We start from the raw sequence: 23,113 nt of genomic DNA on the forward strand, positions 1-23,113 counted from the left end.
TGAGTACTACGTTTCCTCTGTGGATATTACATTATTATCGTATAATTTGTTATATAATATTTAATTATTATATGAGTTAAGAGCATTTAAAAATTTGTTTGAAATCTGTTTTTCGCTCCTAATTTTTACAATAATCAAAAAATTTAAACATATCAAATTATGTCAAAATATTTTCCATAATGTCAATATGCGGAGAAGAAAATGGGGACTACGTTAGTATGGAGAACAGGCCGTCCCCTTTCCTCTTAAAATTATTAAAAACGAAATTAAATAATAATTCGAGACAGTAGGCCCGTGGGGTAAGGGGGCACGAGGGCTCCACTGAGGGAGGCCACAGGTGCCTCGCGTGGGCGGCATTCTCGCCGCGCAAAGATTAGCCATTTTTTTATTCGTAAAATAATAATAATTTAGTATTTAATATTTTTAAGTATCTTCTATGTGAACATTATATTGTAAAAGGTATTTTCATAATTGTAAGATCCTCAAACAGTTTAAGTCTTTAAGCTGTTCGTTGCTTGTCAGTATCTAAATTGAGTTGATAGTTATACAAAACATTTGAAATTTATATGTTTGAAAATCACTATTTATCAATAATAAGTAGTATAACTATAATTACAGCTAACAATAGTAACAATGTGCCTATTAAATTACTGCTTCTTAAATTCATGTGTCTTTAATATTTGAGAAGTTTCGTAAATCCTTTAAATAGTTGGTATATCTGTTATGAGAATAATAATTGTACTTAGAAAGCTTTAAAAATTAAAGAAAAATACACTAAGATCATCTACTTAACCCACAAACTTCTCTTGTTACAAGCTTTTGTTTAATTTGTTGTTAGTTTGTTCCTGCAAACCTTCTCTGACAATTTGAATATCTGGTAACTAGTGGCTACTTTTAGCACTGGAGCTGCACTGGAATGGGGTTGGTAACTGCCAACGGCTTGTATAGGTTTTACTAGTTAGGTTCTATGAGATTTGGCTTAAAGGGCTAGCAACCAGGCCATAAAATGCCAAAAAAATTGACAATAGTGTCAAATTCTTTTTTTAGGACTGATAAAATACCTCGACCAGCCAACGCCATTCCATTGGTCTTCTCGCCCTCCACATATCCGAGAATAATGAGTCTCTCCATACAATGCCTAATATACATTATCTTATAACTATGTAACTTATCTTACTCCTGATTTCAGCGGAATACACAAACTTAAGTGACTCCGACCTGCCCCTGGAAAAGACGAGCTTTTGCGGGGAACAACGCCAAAGGCATTACGTGGCTGAACCTGCCCTGCATCTAGACAGCGCGACTATGCGCGACTACGCGCTGCAAGTCGCGCTGGGCATGCAGCATCTAGAGGAACGCGGGATCACGCACAGGTACCTTATAACGCTTTATACAATCGAACGCTGTGGCCGAACCGAACCAGCCCTGCATTTAGACAGTGCGACTATTTACGCGACTACGCGCTGCAAGTCATGCTGGGCATACAGCATCTAGAGGAACGCGGGATTACGCACAGGCTATATGGCCGAACTATTGATTTATGTAAATCGGTGGACCAAATGTGGCCGAACCGAATCAAGTTCTGAATTTAAAAAGTCCGCTAAGGTCTACCCCTTCCAGCTCCCTCTTCTACTTCTCCCTTATACAATCTCTCTGTTAGCCTTGTTTCAGTCATTCTTTCCACGTGTCCAAACCATCTCAGCATAACTTTCTTAATTTTTGTCACTACATCCAAACAGAATTTGAAATAGAGGTGGTTTGTCAAAGTAAACTTTGTAGCCACAGTTCCATCTTTCGACAAATTATTAAAACCTTTAGATCCTTATTCTTTCAATTTTCAAATTTGTTAAAATATCAAAAAGTGACACCATCTACTAGCATAGGCCACTCGAAAAGATACCGCCATACCTTTGGCCTATGCTCTAGTAGATATGTGGCTACAAACTTTACTTTGACAATCCACCTCTATTTCAAATTCTCTTTGCTACATCTTAGTCCACACTTTTCCCTTACGTCGAACAAAAAGAAAAAAATATCCGGATGACGGATGCTACGAAAAGTCACGTGGCTTCCCATATTATTTAAGTTTCGAGTGGCGTATCCTAGCAACGATTGAGACATTGGCTGAGCCCATATTGTCTCCGAAAAATACAAGGTCGAGTACCAGGTAAATGGGCGGGTTTACCGAGAACGCCCTTACAACAGGCCCGGGGCTCGCGATATAAATACAGCCTCAGAACGGCTGATATCGCGCCCCTATTCTGAATTTTGCGAGCTTTTGTTTAATTTTACTGTAAGAATTAAATAGCAATTACGAGTATAGCGACTGTTTTAGGTAATTCGGATATTTGTTAAATGGTTTTCAAGTAGGTACTCACTCACGTATAGAGTTAAGAGTCTAAAATGACATTAAATAAGGCCTGTACAGGCCTTATTGCAAAACAAAATTTATACTCCGTCGGTGGCAAACAAGCATATGGCCCGCGTGATGGTAAGCAGTCACCGTAGCCTTTGGACGCCTGCAACTCCAGACGTGTTACATGCGCGTTGCCGACCCTTTAAAAACCTGTACCACAGACCAACCCCTGGCGGTTTTCTGTGACCTTTACACTCCTTTTTTGAAGAACCCCATACTGTAGGCCCTCAGGAAAACCTCGCAATTGAGAATTGCATGCGATTTTAGACAATTGCAAACTAAGAACAAGCAAGTAATTCAAACGATCGATGAAATGCCGCAATGTAACGGAAATCGCATATATCTGTGTGAGGTATATTGTGTGAGATTTGTAGAGGCCCATAGATAGGTGTTTGTATATCACGATAGATAGTTTATGTTCGATGGCGCACTCGGCTTGTTAACCATCGTATCAGTGGGTATAATTAAATTTTAAAAAATTGCAATATTTGTTTGATATCTTTAAAATGATATATCTTTACCCATCACAGAACAATGATGTTCCGGATATTCACCGGGCGCAAGCTGCCCTTGACCGTGACATAGGACGCACGCACAAACAGACTACTTAGCCCACAAGATGGGCTTTATTACTGAAGTGAATGGTATATACACATTGAATTAATTACAAAGTATTGTCTATGGAGCTTCGAGTTTCCTGACTATTATTAAATAAGGGATATTAAACGAATATCTTAGAGTTAAGGCACCATTTCTACTTTATTAAATTTCATCAAATCACGTCAACATTCAGAATAATGCCGTACATTCACCCAGAATGCTTGGTCCGTTGCGTTGTTATGGCAACTATGAAGGACTCGGCCCAACTCATTCCGATTCTTAATTAGGTTACAAGAATTTTATTTAGTTTTTAACCCTTTTCTTAGCATTCCAATTAATGTAATGTTGATATCCTATTTCGTTAGTAATTTTTTCGTAGATATTAGCTCTATCAGGTGCAAGCGATTCATGATTTATTTTTAATTAACCTTTCACCGCCACGTAATAAAATGTAATCAACGCCACGTCAAAAATTGCACGTATACAAACCTGACCAAAACCGCGACTTGATATGAAGTCGTGGCGTGTGGGGCACGAAATGTACTGACTTTATATCAAATCAATGGCGGCGAAGGTTAAATAACAGGTATTCCTGCGGGTCTGTGCCACTCAGCTATCTATTTTTTAAATAAATGAGACAGTCAATAAATACCTATAGGTTTTTTTTTTTTTTCTTCCTCGCGTTGTCCCGGCATATTGCCACGGCTCATGGGAGCCTGGGGTCCGCTTGACAACTAATCCCAAGATTTGGCGTAGGCACTAGTTTTTACGAAAGCGACTGCCATCTGACCTTCCAACCCAGAAGGTAAACTAGGCCATGTTGGGATTAGTCCGGTTTCCTCACGATGTTTTCCTTCACCGAAAAGCGACTGGTAAATATCAAATGATATTTCGTACATAAGTTCCGAAAAACTCATTGGTACGAGCCGGGGTTTGAATCCACGACCTCCGGATTGCAAGTCGCATGCTCTTACCGCTAGGCCACCAGCGCTTCAGGTACAGTCCATAATCAACATTCATAGTCAATTTGGCCAATGATGCCGTTTAATATTTATTTATTTATTTATTAGTACAAAAGAGTCACTTCAGATTCACCAACTTTGTTTCTTATGCGACTTCCAACAAGATTGCGTTAAACGTTTAACGCTATAATCGGTAACATAAAGTAGTAAAAGTTTGTGATGAGTAAATTCGTCGATTAGCTCAGCCGGTTCCATGGTGTAATTGTTAGCACTCTGGACTCTGAATCCAGCGATCCGACTTCAAATCTCGGTGGAACCTGACTTTTTGTATTTTTTCTTTTTATATTTTCTATTATTTAGGAATTATAGAATATATATATTTAAATATATGTATTATTAAATCTATTTTATAAATTTTAATTTAAAACCAAAATTGTGCGTGGAGTCCCTCCGTATTTTAATTTATAATATTCATTACTACATGACCCGGTGAACTTCGTATCACTTACCTCTTAATATAAACCATATGTATTTTACAGCATTATTTTCATCTCCACATTACGAAGTTTCACTTCTTCCGCGCGGAGGGACTCCACGCACAATGTTTTTTTAAGTTCTCTCGGATCGGTACTTTGATTGAAAACGTTGATACTACAAAGACAGATAGACCGATGTTAGTTGATATATATGGCTATAATAACAATCAGACTCATATAACACGTAACATCCCTTTTCGGGTACAGTAGGCCTTATTTCACCACTGTAACAATTCTCAGCTAATAATGACACTTCGCCTTAAGAGGAAAGAAGCTTTGCGATCCTAACAAAATATAACGGTACTTTTTCCATGAAATTCCATTTCGGGAGAAAACGGTTTCCATTAGCTAAATCTTAACAAATCACTTTGATTTTGATGTCGATCAGCATAATATGGGTATTCTAGGTTTATAGGGTACGCTTTTTTTTTTGTTTTGCAAATTTACCAAGTGGTGGTAGCCGAGTGGATATGACGTCCGACTTTCAATCCAGAGGTCGCGGGTTCATCAATCTCAATCCTGGCTCGTACCAATGAGTTTTTCGGAACTTATGTACGAACTGTCATTTGATATTTACCACTAGCTTTTCGGTGAAGGAAAACATCGCGAGGAAACCTGCACACATCTGCGATGAAATTCAAAGGTGTATGTGAAGTCCGCAATCCGCATTGCCCAATATACTATAGCCCGAGCCCTCTCGCGCATGAGTGGAGGTCTGTGCCCAGCAGTGGGACGTATATAGGCTGAATTATTATTATTATTTTGCAAATTTAAAAAAAAGGAAAACCTATAAACCCAGTTTTTCATCGTATCAATAACATACTTAAAAATCATAAAGAATGGAAAATATTTAGAAGTGACATTTGCTATTTTTGTATGTACGATGTATGTTATGTACGACGTGCTATAATACTGGTCTAACAAATAAAATATGTATTGACGCGACATATTGCGCTTAGGTACTTCGGTATCTGTTATATTCGGTGTCTGTATTAATCTCAAGCCACGTTGGTAGAATTATTTTTTTTAGTGTGACATACAGTACGACCAATAATATATCACCTCCATGTTTTTTTCGGTAGAACTTTTTTTTATGTTTGTAAGTGATTTCCACCTCAATACTTTAAGTAGTCTAGTAGTTTTACTTTGAGCGAGAGATGAGAAAAAATGGCCTCATGTAATGGTTTTTTCATAGAGGTTTTTTTAAATATCTACTGAATTTCAATAGATTTTTTTTATTGGAGCTTTTTTAGTTATATGCTGAGTCTCATATTGTAAATCACAGTATTTCATTGCAGTATTCTTCATATATTTGTATAAAATTACTAGTAAAATATGCAATCTACAAACTACTAACTAACTACTAAACTAACCTACATATATTGTTTACTCTATACATATTCATATAAGAAAACCAAAAGGTGATACTCGTAATTTTATTGAGCGGTATTGTAGTAGTTAACAATTTGACGACCGGTTTGGCCTAGTGGGTAGTGATAGTGACCCTGCCTACGAAGCTGATGGTCCCGGGTTCAAATCCTGGTAAGGGCATTTGTTCGTGTGATGAGCATGGATATTTGTTCCTGAGTCATGGGTGTTTTCTATATATTTAAGTATTTATATATTATATATATCGTTGTCTAAGTACCCTCAACACAAGCCTTATTGAGCTTACTGTGGGACTTAGTCAATTTGTGTAATAATGTCCTATAAATATTTATTTATTTAACAATTCCTACTTTTGAGATAGTAATCGTACGCGTAAATTTTTTATAAACGATGTTTATTAAGTCACCTGCAACGATTTACGGGCTGATTATTTAGGTCATATTGAGCAACTTTTACTATGGGACCAACCCCGAAATCGCGATTTTTTTTGTCTGTTTCATACATTTTGGCTGACCTTGACATTTTCTATGGGAGAGTAAATCTTTTATTCGCGATTTCAGGATTGGTCCCATAGTAAAAGTTGCTCAATATGACCTATATAATCAGCCAAATCATTGCAGGTGACTAAATAAACATCCTGTATAGACTCTCACATGTTATCGGACAAATGAAAAAAAAAAATACCATTTACAAATTAAAATTACTATTTATATCGTTCACTTCAGTTTCCCTCATGATTTAGTGCGGCGCCTGCTAAAAAATAACAAACTCCACATCCGTAGTGAAACGTTGCTACGCGACTGTTGCTAGGCGCTCATTCGATATTTGATGTGAAGTGAATATTGTACAATAGACACTGTCGCTAAAGCAATAAAGTTCATCTTAGATGAGAAGTAAATTAGATCCAGGCCAAATTAAATAAAATAGATTATTGAGGAATTAATACTGTATTCATAAACATTGTTAAGGTTTCATTTTGATGTAGGTCGACAGGTTGTTTGCTGTAAACTGACGTTTTAGAACAATACACAAGCTTAATGATATAAGACATTTTCTTCAATGCTTTTAATGGGCTCTCCCAAGAGGTAAATTTCGTAGTTACTCAAGCGTGTCAGATTAACATATGAATGATATCTTGCTACCCGTGGAGTTTATATTATCTTACACTATATTTCTTTTGTCCAATCTGACAATTTCTTGTACGCATTTTTAAAATCTGACTGTGTTTCGAACTTTTAATCGTCAGATTAAGAACATATTAAGTATAAACTGCCAGCAACCATGCAACGGACCAACATAGATGGCTAAAGGTGGTTAAAGTAGACTCCACGGCTAGCAAGATATTACTTATATCTTAATCTGACACGCTAAAGTAACTGCAAAAACCCCCTCTTAGAGCAGTTTCGCACTACGTCCGATCCGAACCCGTGAAAATATGGTCCGTAGTAGCCGTAGAACTATAACTATGGTAAGTTACGCACTAGATCCGAAAGAAATCGGATGACGGAAATCGGATCTAGTGCGAAACTTATCATAGAAATAGTTCTACGGCTACTACGGATCATATTTTCACGGATTCAGATCGGATTCGGATCGGACGTAGGCGTAGTGCGAAACCGCTCTTATTTGTTATTTAAGTCTGACGCAAACGAAAGTTCGTTTTAACAGTTTTAACCGGCCTAATTTTTATTTCCAGGGACCTCGCAGCCCGGAACATCCTGGTTGACGGCGCAGGGACACTCAAAGTAGCCGACTTTGGACTGTCACGTTCTGGTGTGTACGTGCACACTAGGGCGCGACCAGTCCCTCTCAGATGGCTGGCACCAGAGGCCATCCTACATGCTCAATACTGCAGTGCGAGCGACGTTTGGGCGTTCGCTGTGTTATTATGGGAGATTGCTACATTAGGTTAGTAATGATTAAGTACCTAATAGATTTTGAATTGAAAGAGGTTGACTTTAGGCTTTCAATTTCTGGTGTGTACTGTGTACGTTCACACCAGGACGCGACCAGTCCCTCTAAGATGGCTGGCACCAGATGCAATTTTACACGCTCAATACTGCACTGCAGTTTTTGTTTAACGTGACTACACAGTTTGGTCGACATAGTGGCCAGCGACTGCCTTTTTTATGGACAAGATTGGTGTCGCGACCGAAAGGGACGCAAGTCACACTAGGAGGCCAGAAGCTATTCTACGTGGATTATAGCGCGAGCGATGTATGAGGGCGCATCTTTTCGAGATTGCTACAATTCAATTGAGTTCAATTTCTTTATTTTTCAATTTAGGCAGTTACATAGGTAAATACAATAAAAACACATAATATAACAATAGCAATAAATCAATTTCAATTACCTACTTAACCGTCACATGGTTTGCCACTTAGGTATGTACAATTTCCATATGTATATCCCGTTTTGTGATATTATCCATCACTCCATAATATGCTGCCCTGTCGAAAAGCGTTAGATTTCCCACGGGTTAAAATTTTGCATCCGTGAGCTTACACATGAGGATTTTTTTGTACAATTTTGTATAATTTGTTGTAGGTTATAGGTTAGGTGACACCATGTAGTGCCTTCTGGTATTTAAACTAAAACTGATCAACTTTGGACTTTCACTTCTAGTACTATAAATGCTACTATGCTATGCTACTACCCCGTACGGCAGATCGATCCTTACATGAATTTCTGTTTATTATTGGTCAATATATCGAGACGTGTAAATAGTATTTTTCTAGAAATGTCCAAAAAAATACTATGCAATGCAGCCTGCAATGGTAAGTGGTTACTGAAGTCCAAGGGCGGCTAACCGTGGCTAGCGAGCCTGCAATTTTGGGTCTTGAAGACGTTCAAAACGTGAACAAAATTCATTTTTCATCATTCTAAATTTGCCGACCCCTGCAGTATGTTCGCAGATAGCTGGCAGCGTTCTAATACCAATGGCTATTTTACACCTAAAACGTGAATAATTGCATTATTTTCACATTCCAGGAGGCTTCCCATATGCAGAGCTAAGCAACCACCAAGTCCCGCCCTTCCTCGCAGCGGGCAGCCGTCTCCCGAAGCCTGCGCGCGCCTCCCCGCGCCTCTACCAGCTCATGGTACAATGCTGGGCGCCCTCCCCCGCCGAGCGGCCCAGCTTCGCCCAGATCGTCCACCAACTGGACGAGCAAAAGCAACTGTACGTGGACTTGTCGGACTTGGACTTGGACCCGCCGCCGGACGACGACAGCGATTATGACTTTGAATGTGAGAGGTGACAGGTGTAAAGACTGAGTTAGATTTTTGTATTTTAATGTGCAATGTTAATACATTTTCTGTGTAAATACATTTTTTTTTCTACTTTATTATTTTGAGAATAGAAATTACTTACTACACCTACTTACTACAAAAATAAACCTATGCGAATAAACTACACCCATTAGGATAAGGACATCGCTTTATAGCCACAAGTTGGGCTGCCTTACGTCTATTTTATTCAGTGATTAAATAAAATGAAAAGTCATTAGGTACCTATTTCAGAAATAGTAGAAAAATCGGCAGTTAAACTATAATGCTAATTACTAATCAGTAATTTTCCGCTTTCTCATAATTGGGTATACTTCGTTAAATTTCATTTCTGATGCTGTAGTGACTCGGGTCAACAGCGGAGAGAAAAACAGTAAGTTGAACATTTATTACCGTTTTTAAAAGAAATCGTCTAAACGCCAAGAACCCCTAAACTCTGAAGGCGTCGTAAGAAGAACCCCATGCGTTAAGATCGTTATAGGTGCTATGGCGTACGTTGACATGGTAATCTTTAACGTTTCCAAGATAATCTTTAACGTTTCCGAATACGGTTTATATTTATTTGCTAGCTTATGCCAGATGACTCCTCTACACGATGGCCCAGTGCGGGACCAGCGAGATGGCCATGCGATGGTTATGACTCCTCTACACGATGGCCCAGCGCTAGACCAGTGAGATGGCCATGCGATGGTTGAGAGCACGCACTATGAAATCAGCCACGTGTATAGATGCTTAAGCATCATCGCTGGCTGACCTTTGATGAGCGGACGAAAAACCGACACCATGGCCATCCCATCGCCATCCCCCCGCGCCATAAGCCATCCGACACCACTGCCCTCTCTATTACACACTGGCCCATTTCTTCTCCTTCAGTCGGTCCCTCAATGCTGAGGATCGTGACATCATGTCCTTCTGTTGAAGACCAGATTCCTCGCCAAGCGCATGGCCTCGTGCAGTTTTAATTGCATAGGTGCAGTGATTTGAGCACACCATCTAGTAGGGGGAGGGCCCTGAGGTCTGGTGCCTACAACTTTGCCACTAATGTGGGCCCATCTTGACGGCCCATCTTGTGAGGAGCCAAGAGATATTGATTGGCGTGTGCATGATGTTCTTGGGTTTGACAGATGGCGTTCAAAAGATTAAGCGAGACGTAATACTCGTAGTATACTGTATCAAGCTCATTTACATTGCTCATTTTCGTTCCATTGCAGTTTCAATGCAAACTTATTATGTAATTGTCTTTCATGAAATAAATTATCTAATCTAATATAATCTATTATAGGTTGGCCTATGCTCGAGTAGATAGCACCACTTTTTGATATTTAACAAAAACATATATCAGTGAATGAATAAGGATCAAAGTCAAATGGCGTTCTAAAAGTTTTAGTCATGTGTTGAAAGATGGGAGATCTAAAAGTGAATAATTACGATTTTTGTTTCAGTGTTCACTAGCATTGTTGTTATATTCTCGGTGATCGCAACCACGACCGCTATCCCGCTAAGTCCGGCCATAAATGACGATCCATTAATATTCATATCAAACCCTATAGAAGCTCACTTCCCAAGCCACTGGATGCCACTGAGTATTGTTAGAACAATTCTAAATAAACCCATGAGACCAAGGTTTTTATGGACAACAAGAGCAGCAAAACATATAGAACTCGATGAAGTAATAAGCACTAAAATAATTCCTACTGAGAGACCAATTGGACCTAAAACTGCTCACAAAGCTAAAGACACCAATGGAGTAAAAAGATCAAAAATAATACCTACAGAGAAATCAATTAAACCTAAAACACCCAAAAATTCTCACAGATATAATACTAAAGATGCCAATAAAGTAACAACCACAAAAATAATGCCCACACACAACGCTAAAGAAGCGTCCGCTGAAGTAACAAACACTAAATCTGCAACTGAAATTACGCATAACAAGATACCTGCTGAGCCCGAAACTACCAAACCTACTGAAATAACTAATATTAATCCTACTGAAATAACTAATATTAATCCTACTGAAATAACTAATATTAATCCTACTGAAATAACTAATATTAATCCTATAGAACACACACGCCCCTCTAAAACAGCTGAACCTTATGAAAATGTTTCCGCGGGAAATGGTGTAAACGGCAGATAATATTCTACTGAAACTTTGTCAAAACAAGAATCGGAATGATTTGTTAGTATATTTTTATTTTATTTATTGTACCTATTTCCGGGGAACCTTTATACATTACACACAGGGTGTGGCCCTTAATAAGAGCAAAAAATTAAACTGGAGATTCCTTGCATGGAGTATCCAAAGTTACCTGCGTTTTTATAATTATTTTGCATAGATTATAGTTTGATATGTAGTATCAATTTATTTAATTACCATAAATTTTACATTATAATCAAACTCGAAAATTTTAGGGTAGAAAGGGGGGTTTCAATCCATTTGTAGAAGGGCGGCACCGTCGTCGAACCCAAGCCACCCGGCAGCGGACTTAAAGCGGTGGCGCGTGCCTTGGATGCACATGCTGGTGGCGCGTATAACGGCGATGCTGATCCTACATCTTAGACAGCCCAGTATGGTGATTAGTGATTGTTTCTGCCGTATGTTTGATTAAGGAGCACATTTGGGGTGCATAGACGCTGTCAACAGAAGTTACAAGTGGGGTGAAAGTTGCATGTCGCATTTCGTAGGCCTTGGAATATTTTCTCGGCTTTTCGTCTTCGGCTGATTTTAGTACAGATGTGACGGGCCGTGAGAGGTAAGACTGAGCGTCAGTGTCGACGACACGGATATCAAACAACGCCTCCTCTGCGCAGCCCAAACGCCGCCATAGAATAAATCTGCACGCAATCTGCATAAAATGATTTTTTTGCCAAAAACTTATCACATTTTATTTTCTTTTGCATGCGGACATTTTGTTTGAAAAATATATTCACTATGCATTTTTTATTATTATACAATACTTCTTGTAGTAACGAAACGGCCAAGCCACATATTTTGACTAAGGTGTAGAGTTTTTGAAGTTAGGTGTTGTAGAGTTAATAAGCTTGGCTCTACAAGATTATCGTATACAACGTTTTGACAGTGCGATCCTTATGGTTTCGTCTTGGCAACATTTTACATGACATTGGTTTTCTTAGTAGCTTATGACAATTGTCCATCCCCTAATTTAAAGGGTTGGTGTGGTTTTTTTTTTTTTTTTTTTAATGGGACATTATTACACAAATTGACAAGTCCCACAGTAAGCTCAATAAGGCTTGTGTTGAGGGTACTTAGACAACGATATATATAATATACGAGTATAAATATTTATAAATACTTAAATACATAGAAAACACCCATGACTCAGGAACAAATATATGGGCTCATCACACGAATACATGCCCTTACCAGGATTTGAACCCGGGACCATCAGCTTCGTAGGCAGGGTCACTACCCACTAGGCCAAACCGGTCGTCAATTTTAAATCCTACGAGTAAAATACTATCTGGGGACATCTTTTATACAATCTGCTTCTTTTACTGATCCCTCATACAAAATTCAGTCCCTTTTTACTTTCTATACATCTCGCTCGCACTTATTATATGCGAGTACGAGCGAGATGCATAGAAAGTAACTTACGTTCTGACGACTGCCGAACTGGTGGTAGCCACACAGGACAGGACTTGCAGGTACTCGTAAAGATCAGAAAGCAACTAAAATACAGCTGCTGTCATTGTCAAACTTTACATTTTTATGTCTGTAACAATTCTGTTTTTATATTGTAATATTGTCGTTCCATTATTTTTATTCGAGGACGGTAATTCAAAAGGAAGAGGTTTTAGTACTGTATGTAGGTATATATGAATGGATGTATTACTTAGGAAATTGTTTCTATTTACATATCACAATTTGAGGGCCACAGGATTACCAAATTTATGTATGTGGGTCAATATTTTGTGAACATAGTTATGCCGTGAAGCTGCAATTTATATGACGTTAGAGGAGATTAAAAATCGGATATATCCTTTTGGATTCGGTAGTATCTGAGCATTAGAAGCGTTTTTTCTCCATCCGATGTTATCCTGTGATGAAAAATTCTTCTTTACCCTCGAATAAAAGTAGCGTTGGTAGGAACTCGAGTATTTTGAGTCCCGAGGCGAAACATTTATTGAGTCTTTTTGAAGATAGCTCATAAGGACTCGAGCCTCCGAATAAAGACTCCGTCAACAATTTCATAGGTTTAACCTAAATAAAAAAAGTAAAAAAAATCGTTACTGTATGATTTGTGTGCTATAACTAACTTATTACTTAAAGACAAAGCATTTCGAAATTTTGCAAACAATAAAATGAGAGTTCTCTGAAAAGGATTCAAGTCCCTACAGAAGGCTCGAGTCTCTAACAAGTTGAAAAGAACTCGAGTTTAGACTTAATATGTGAGTCTGAAAAACTGAGTCGAGTTTCAAAACAGAGGACTTAAGAGCGCTATCACAAGAAAAGTCGAAATAATGTAAAATTGATAATATTCCTCGATGAAATTCAGGACTTTATGCTCATTATTAGAAACAAAGAGCACTTGTTCCAGTAAGAGCATCTTCTTATCTTTAATCTTAATACGACGTTAAATATTAGAAAAAGGACTTATTTAATTAGTCATGAATATTTTTCCGATGGTCGTTTACGAAAAACCGCGTGAAGCACTGAATTGTGAGATCTTATTTGTAAAATTTGAGAAGTTTACTCTGCTAAAGGGGAATACTTTGTATTACTAATATCCTGTACTTTAGGAATACGATACGATATTTTTCCTACATGTTTTTGAGAAGGAGAAAATCAGAGTAAAATGAATTCAATTTTCTCTTAAACAAGTGTCAATTCCTACGAAAATCTACTTCATATCGAAGTCATTTTCATACTCAAGCAATCTGCAACATTTGCTTATACTGTCGAACGGAGTCGGTATGCATTAATGTTTATGAAATAAAATTCTACTATAATTTTTTGGCATTTTTTTGAAAAAAACTCGAATATCACCGATACGCGCGCACGGGATCTCAGTGCCGCGGCAGAGCTTGTAGTGGCAGGACGTGTGTCGGTCGGCTCCGGTTGTTTTCAATGGCGACGACGAGCTTTTTTATCGTTGTGTGCGGCGGGCGCCGTGTATAACGCTATACGATGTGCGGGTAAACTGCGACGAAAGACTTTGACCCTAGTACTGTAAGTATTTGTTGAACAAAAACAAATACTACATATAAGAACAAATTTTGTTCTTATATGTAGTATTATACCTATTAGTAAATAGTAATATAACAAACTACCGAACAACATTTATAGTACATTACGATACAAGTGCTAAAAGTAGGAAATTGTACGATAAACGTGCGAATAGGTAATTCGCACATGTATTTTACAGCGTTTTACAGTACATATGGCCCTTTAAGTTTTCGACATAGATACGTAATGTGCTAATTATCGCACTAGTGCGGTAAACTAGCACCATACGTACGGTCATAGTACATTACGATGCAAGTGCGAAAAGTAGGAAATTTGCAACGAGTGGCGATAAATTATAACACGACCAAAGGGAGTGTTTTAAATCGACACGAGTTGCGAATTACCTATTCGCACATGTATCTTACAACGTTTTACAGTACATATGGCCCTTTAAATGTTCGACACAGTAACGTAATATACTAATTTTCGCACTAGTGCGGTAAAGTAACACCATATGTTCTGTAATAGTACAGTACGATACAAGTGCTAAAAGTAGGAAATTCGCATCGAGTGGCGATAAATAAAAACACGACCGAAGGCAGTATTTTAAATCGACACGAGTTGCGAATTACCTTTTCGCACGTGTATTGTACAACGTTTTACAGTACATATGGCCCTTGTAATTTTTGACGTAGTTAGGTAATGTGCTAAGGGGTCATCCATTAATTACATCACACGAATTTATAGTTCTCCACGACAGTAGCATCATTCGCTTTCGGGATGGGTCGCACTCTCGAAACTTTCCAGCAAAGAGGGTACGATCCGGTGGTAAGCGCCAAAATTGAAAATATAGTGTAGAGGGGCCTTCAGGTACTCCATACATCCTTTCACCACATACGCTGGCAAGTTATCCAGTCCCATAGCGCAATTGGACTTAAGTTGTTTTATCCCTGATTCCACTTCCTTCATCGATATTGAATTAATGTGGATGTGGTTCGCGCCTCGGCTCCGATCATGTATCCCCTGCACATTAGGATTAAGGTGCGGAGCGTCATGTAAAAACACACCTGAAAAATACCTTGCAAACGCATTAGCTACTTCAGGCTGTCTAAGTTCCGAAGGGAGGTGGTGAGCCCGAGGCCAGTAACTACCGGCCGGTAGCGGTACTGAATGCACCGGCCAAAGTCTTCGAGTCTGCATTACACAAGACCCTTTATTCGCAAGTGAGTTCTCAACTTTCAGAAGCTCAATATGGGTTCCGAGCAGCGCGCAGCACTACAGGAAACCTTTTGCATCTAATGACCCTAATAGTTCCGGCAGTGGATGCAGGTCACCAGGTAGACGTAGCATACTTCGATTTCCGTAAAGCATTCGACACGGTAGACAACGATATCTTGTTGACGAAGTTTGCGAGGGCCGGCTGTACGCCACATACCCTAAAGTTTTTTGCTAGCTATTTGCGCGATAGGCAACAGTATGTGGATTGTTCTGGCAGCAAATCTCGGCCGTATTACGCAAGGTCAGGTGTAAGTCAAGGCAGTAATTTGGGGCCGTTGGGATTTATCCTAATGATTAACGATCTTCCTGACGTTGTGATAGATTCTACGTGCCTCTTATTTGCTGACGACTTAAAACTGGTCCGAGTGGTTAGGAATATCTCGGATTGTCGTAAATTGCGGGAGGACATTGACAATGTTGTCCACTGGAGTGTAGACAATAAATTATACTTTAATGAAGACAAGTGCACGGTAATTTCATTTAGTCGTGCACATAGGCCAATTAACTATCTCTACGATATCGGTGGAAAGCCAATGCAGCGAGTGTCGGAGGTGCGCGATCTCGGGGTTCGCTTAGCTGCCGATTTGCCAATTCGTGATCACGTTATTGGTGTCTGCCCTATGGTTGACTGGTAAGATACCTACCCGCAATAGGGTATTCGACTGTATTTAAGATAAATTATTTCAAACCATGCATGAAATAAAGCACCAGATAATTATTAAAAAAACTAAATAGGATAGAAATGTAAAAATGTGCCTTGAAAACCTAACTGTTTGGCAAAGAGAACAAATTTATTAATGAAAATACTAATCACTACATATATGCCTTTAACATTTGAGGAGTTCCCTCGAGTCCTCATGGACCCCACCGTCAGAACTCGAACTTGACAAAAATTTGTCTTGAAAATTTAATTTACTTAACAAACACAGCGAAGAGGAGAAATCGCCAAACGTGTACTATGCGTCGTTGAAGAGTTCCATTCTGATCATCATCAGCAGTTCCACTTCATCAAATGTCACTTTTTTAAATGTAAATGCTTGATTTGTTACAGAAAATACAAAAATCACTATATGTATGCCTTTCACATTTGAAGAGTTCCCTCGATTCCACATGGATCCCATCATCAGAACTGAGTTTCGACAAAAACGGGACCAATCTGTACATTCAAACAAAAAAATATTTTTCAAAATCGGTTCAGAAATGACGGAGTTATGGAGTAACAAACATTAAAAAAAAAAACACATTGCGTGTAACTGTAAAAGCTAAAATGTAATATATTTTATTTTTTATTTAATATCATCTAAGCTTAGGCGAATATAGGACGCTGTCCCTACATGTTTTAGGTTTAATAACAAAAAATATATACGATGACCAGCATTTACGATATTGCCTAAAGTTTCGCTCAATTTAGTATCGTTATTAGGCTTTCGAATATTCATTAATTAAGGCGATTATAGGTAATTAGTACCAGTAATAGATTTTTCATTTCTTACTTATATAATGTAACTATTTGCTTGTAATAAGGAAAAGGTGTAACAAAAACCAAAAAGTAAGTATTTATTATTTTAATATATTTCATGCAATTTATGGTAAACAGCAATATTAGAACGCGATAGATCCTGAGTTGGGAATGTAGGGAGCAAATATAAGAATAACCCTCTGACGAATATCTGAGACGATGCTAATGTTTATTTTTAGCACATATACGTTTTTCTCTAAAACTGCAACATTTTAGTCTATTGTGGTCATTTGTGTGATCAACTGATCATCCAGAATGGGCACAAATATATTTGTATATACATTTTTGTCTTCAAATCTTGCAGGAACTGCAAAATATGGGTAACATTTTCACAAAAAAATCTGAAAAACTTAAATACTTACCTATTACAGTTTTATCTTGTAATTATAAATTGTATGATAGGAAGCAAAATATGCATGTCAAAATACGGTAAAAATGATCCATCGATTATTTTTTAAATTCATAAATATGTGTACATTTCTACACCTTAATCCTTTGCAATAAGGTGAAAAAATGTATACATATTTATGAACTCGACTGTACACCCCACCATTGCCATTTGGTAACTTCATCGATAATAAAATCTTCGTAATACAGAATCATGGGTTCAACACGAGTGAGACACGACAGTGTTTCGCGCGCGAGGCGGACTACCCGTCCCTTTCACAAAAACACAACAACAACAAACAACACACACAAAAACAGTTAGAAAGAGCAGAGATACCGTCGCGTTGTACTCGTACTGACTCCCTACGAAACAAAAGTAATTAAACAATTTTTAGGATTCCGTAGCCAAATGGCAAAAAACGGAACCCTTATGGATTCGTCATGTCCGTCTGTCTGTCCGTTTATTTAATCTATGCTTGACTAAATAATATCCAAACCCATGTTACTAGGGTACAAAAAAACGACGAAGAGCTTCGAGAAAAGGTAGATAGTTGCACTTTGCTTGGCTCGTCGTGGCGGGAGCACTACCGTGCCCTCAGATTTTTAAAGACACAAGTCGGAATTACAATGTGTACAATCTTCTCAGTAAAAAATCCAACGCATCTTCAATTTTCTATTTAAATTAATTGATAATGAAATCGTTTGTTGCAGTGTTTCCGAATGTACTACTTGCAATAACTACCGCGGTCGCAGGCGCCGGTGCGGCGCCCATGCACCGTGGCATGAAAAACGACCCTCTGGTGTTTATCTCAAACCCTATAGAATCCGAGTTTCCTGGACACTGGATCCCTGAGAGTATCCTCAAAAGAATTTTAAATAGACCAAATAATCCATCTACAAAACAACCGTTGAAAGCTACAAAACAACGATTGAGAGCTACAAAATCTATTATCCGACCCAGAACTAATACGGGTCCTAAAAAACCAACAACTAAGGAACCTACAACTGAAATAGAAACAATCACTCCCAAAACAACAACGTCAACACCAACCCCAACAACAGCGACTACAACACCAGCAACCACTCCAACCACGTCATCACCAACAACAACAACGACAGAACCAGCAACAACAACAACGACAGAACCAGCAACAACAACACCAGAACCATCGACAACCGAACCAACAACAACAGAACCAACTACAACAGAACCCACAACAACAGAACCAACAACAACAGAACCAACAACAACAGAACCAAAAACAACAGAACCAACGACATCAGAACTAACTACAAAAACTGAAACAACAACAACAACAGAACCAAAACCAACAAAACATAAAAGATCAAAAACAACAACAACACAGGACCTGTTGAATACCGCTGGTAACAATTTAATTGGATAAAGTCAATAAAAACCTGATGTTCGTATCATAAGGATATAGTTTCATTTGAATTAAAATTTTCAATTCGATATTTTCCAACCCTGAAAATAAGAATGGAGAAATTATTGTCCAAAATCTTAATAGACTTCATACTGGTCACGGTCGATGCGCCTACTACAAACACCGCTGTGGGAGGGTTGATTCTCCGGCCTGCAGCTGCGGTGCGGAAGCCCAAGCCATCCAGCACATAATTCAAGACTGCCCTATAACGCGTTATGTCGCCGGTCCTCCCGAAGACCTGATCACCCTGAGCGACGAAGCCATGAAGTGGCTGACTGGTCTATGTGTAAATATTTAATTAATTATATTGTCTCTATTTTTACGATATGTATGCCATACGTTTAAATAAAAAAATTCCAAAATGTCCATTCATGCCTTTATCTAAAGAAAGGCCGCTTAGCCCGAACATTTAGAGCATATATTCCTTTTTGTTCCCATCTCTATCCAAAGCCCACAATTACGAGGGCTGGCTGATATTTCTCCGAAATGAAAATTAAACAAGTGTGAGTTGGACTCGCCCATGAAGGGTTCCTTACCATTTATGACGTATTAAAAAAAACTACTTACTAGATCTCGTTCAAACCAATTTTCAGTGGAAGTTTGCATGGTAATGTAAATCATATATTTTTTTTTAGTTTTTTCATTCTGTTATTTAAAACTTACAGGGGGGGGCGCATTTTACCACTTTGGACGTGTGGGGTACGTATGGGTTTGATGAAAAAAAATATATATTTTATTTTATGATGCCACTCCTCGGCGGAGGATGTCTGGGTCACAATACTAACAGGTTCGCGTAACAATATTGTGCTTATGCTCAGAAAACAATGGTAACTCTTTTAATACCTAATTGTACAATTTTACTAACAAACTAAATGACATAATGTTATCTACTCCAAATGATATATTTGTCATATTAGGAGATTTCAATTTACCTAATATAGATTGGCATTTACTCCCCGATTGCCTTATCGAACCACGTGGGCTGGCCGGAGAAACTCAAGTATTTTTCTTTGATACCCTTAATCAACATAATTTGGACCAGTTCAACTTAGTACATAATGTTAATAACAGAATCTTAGACTTATCGTTCTCGAACAAACCGCTTTTAATAAATCCCTGTCTCTGTCCCCTTGCTGAACCTGAGGACGCTCACCACAAGTCTTTGACATTAGAACTGTGCTTAATTACCTCAACACCCTTGCGTCTAATACAAGACAAGTATATAATTACAAAACAGGCAATTACGAAAAGATATGCGCCGAGCTAAATATTTTAAACTGGGATACAATTCTTAATGACGGGTCTTTGGATGACGCCTTATCGGTTTTTAATTCAACTATTTATAATTTAAGAGATAAATTTATACCTCACAAAATTGTTTTCCCAAATAAATATCCTCAGTGGTTTAGTCCGGCTTTAAAAAAAGTGTTGAAAGAAAAACATAAGTACTTTCAGAAATATAAAAAGTATGGCTGTCTTTCTGATTTACAAACTTTTTCATTACTTAGGCGGAGAGCTAAAATGTTAGAGGAGTCTTGTTACAAAAACTATATCAGCAGAGTCGAAAACGCGGTTGTAGATAACCCAAAATATTTTGGTCCTACACTAAATCGCTTAGTAAGAGATCTCAGAGTCTCCCAGCTGTTATGAAATATTAATCTACTCAAGCCGATACTGGTGAATCTGTTTGTAATCTATTCGCCGATTATTTCAAAACTACCTTTCTCTGCAGTAGCTCAAATGGCGTTCAACCTATGACTGAACCTACCGCTACTAGCATATGCGACATTGAAATTAACTCTAACGAAGTCCTTAAACTGTTAAAGTCTGTTGATCTTAACCCTTTACCAGGCTGACAGTTCAAAAATGACAATCGAATGTCGGTCTTACTCATCGAAAATAGAACACATGTTTGAAGAGCCGTATGTGGGAAATATATATCCCTTAGCCTGGTAAAGGGTTAACAAAGGTGCAGGTCCCGACTTTATACAGCCTATCTTAATTTCAAATTGTGCTGAAAGTCTCGTTAAACCTCTCTGTAGTATTTTCCGTTGATCTCTGGCTGAAGGCACTGTCCCTAGAATCTAGATATCTGCCTTTGTTACTCCTGTGCATAAGTCTGGTGACTGTTCTAACATAAAAAATTATAGACCTATATCGAAGTTATGTATTTTTGCTAAAATACTAGAAAAAATCGTCCATAGCCAAGTTTATTCATCTCTTAAAATATCTTTTATCGCCGAACAGCATGGATTTGTAAAAAATAAGTCTATGAAGTCCAATTTATTAATATTTTGTGATTATGCTTCACGTAACATGGAAGTAGACACCTGATTTCAGTAAAGCGTTCGACAGAATAGACCATTATATACATTAGTATATGATGGTCTATTCTGTCGAACGCTAGTGTGTAGTATTTAGAAACGAAAACAGATTAGACCTTAATGTTGCAAACTGTCATACCATGTCGTTTACTCGCAAACCCAACCCAATCTTGTTCAACTACACACTTAACTCGACCAGCATCGCCAATTCACATTCAACCAGAGATTTAGGTCTTTATCAAGACCCAAAGCTTCTATTTGATAACCAAATAACCATATAAACAAAATAGTACAGAAAGCCTCCAGGTCTCTAGGTTAATGTTGATCTCATGATAAAGATGAGATCAACATCAAAATTTAAAAAAAGTAAATCCTGTAAAAGTATTATACTGCGATCTATCCTCGAATATGTATTCGTTGTGTGGAATCCTTGTTACGACATCTACATTGAACTAATTGAGTCCATTCAAAGAAAGTTTTTAAAATTCCTTCAATTCAAAACTAAAACTACAGAGTTGTGTTATCGTGATAGGTGCGTAAGACACCATTTTCTTCCCCTAGATTTGAGAAGAAAAATCACTGACTCAGTCTATTTAACTAAAATCTTAAACGGATCTGTTGATAGCCCGGAACTGGTTATGAATATTAGGTTTCGTATCCCCAGAGCTTCTTCTAGACACTACCGACCTTTGTCACTACCACCGACCGTTCGGTACCATTTATGACGTATTAAAAAAAACTACTTACTAGATCTCGTTCAAACCAATTTTTGGTGGAAGTTTGCATGGTAATGTACATCATATTTTTTTTTTAGATTTTTCATTCTGTTATTTTAGAAGTTACAGGGGGGGGGGCACATTTTTTCACTTTGGAAGTGTCTCTCGCTCAAACTATTCAGTTTAGAAAAAAATGATATTAGGAACCTAAATATCATTTTTGAAGACCTATCCATAGATACCCCACACGTATGGGTTTGATTCAAAAAGATTTTTTGAGTTTCAGTTCTAAGTATGAGGAACCCCCAAAATGTATTGTTTTTTAGGGTTCCGTAGTCAACTAGGAACCCTTATAGTTTCGCCATGTCCGTCTATCTGTCTGTCTGTCTGTCTGTCTGTCCGAGGCTTTGCTCCGTGGTCGTTAGTGCTAGAAAGCTGAAATTCGGCATGGATATATTAATCAATAAAGCCGACAAAGTCGTACAATAAAATATAAAAATTTAATTTTTTTGAGGGTACCTCCCCTACACGTAAAGTGGGGGTGAATTTTTTTTTGCTTGAACACTAGAGTGTGGGGTATCGTTGGAAAGGTCTTTCAAGTTTCAAACTAATAGGGGTCTTCAACAAACATTTTTTTGATAAAGTGAGTATATTCGGAGATAATCGCCCCGAAAGAGAAAAAAAAGGTGTCCCCCTCCCTCTAACTTTTGAACCATAGGTCCAAAAAATATGAAAAAAATCGTGGAAGTAGAGCTTAAGAAAGACATTAAATGAAAACTATAGCGGACATGATCAGTTTAGCTGTTTTTGAGTTATCGCAAAAAGTTTTTTCTCATAGTAAAAAGACTTACTTTAATTAGGTACTGATTATGCAAATTTGCCTATTAGTTTAACTCGCGTGAAAGGTACCGTTTCATCCCTTGGTTAACAATTTACTATACTTTAAGCTCCAGTTTAGCTTATTGTGACGGAAGAGTAACTACGGAACCCTACACTGAGCGTGGCCCGACATGCTCTTGGCCGGTTTTTTTCTATTTGTGTAAAAATCTTAATGCGGTTCAT

General features: G+C 38.0%; 3 protein-coding genes across 5 annotated transcripts in view; all 3 read left to right on the top strand.

The window, feature by feature from the left end:
• LOC133524025 (tyrosine-protein kinase receptor torso-like) overlaps positions 1-9,245 on the top strand; it is a 167,259-nt gene extending 158,014 nt beyond the window's left edge. For all 3 annotated transcript variants that reach the window (XM_061859794.1, XM_061859793.1, XM_061859795.1), the window contains 3 exons: positions 1,190-1,373; positions 7,600-7,811; positions 8,895-9,245. In XM_061859794.1, coding sequence (XP_061715778.1) covers positions 1,190-1,373; positions 7,600-7,811; positions 8,895-9,163 — 665 coding nt within the window. In that variant the 3' untranslated portion in view covers positions 9,164-9,245. The remainder of the gene's footprint in view (positions 1-1,189; positions 1,374-7,599; positions 7,812-8,894) is intronic.
• A 212-nt stretch (positions 9,246-9,457) lies between these two features.
• On the top strand, positions 9,458-11,380 carry LOC133524031 (uncharacterized). The gene is made up of 2 exons (XM_061859805.1): positions 9,458-9,564; positions 10,634-11,380. Coding segments are annotated over exons 1-2 (699 nt in total). The 5' UTR covers positions 9,458-9,563; the 3' UTR covers positions 11,332-11,380.
• Positions 11,381-17,128: 5,748 nt separating this feature from the next.
• Positions 17,129-19,003, top strand: LOC133524024 (salivary glue protein Sgs-3-like). The gene is made up of 2 exons (XM_061859792.1): positions 17,129-17,209; positions 18,278-19,003. Coding segments are annotated over exons 1-2 (696 nt in total). The 5' UTR covers positions 17,129-17,208; the 3' UTR covers positions 18,973-19,003.
• Positions 19,004-23,113: the final 4,110 nt, after the last annotated feature.

This window comes from Cydia pomonella, chromosome 13 (genome assembly GCF_033807575.1).
Source record: "Cydia pomonella isolate Wapato2018A chromosome 13, ilCydPomo1, whole genome shotgun sequence".
In the NCBI taxonomy this organism is placed as follows: Eukaryota; Metazoa; Arthropoda; class Insecta; order Lepidoptera; family Tortricidae; genus Cydia; species Cydia pomonella.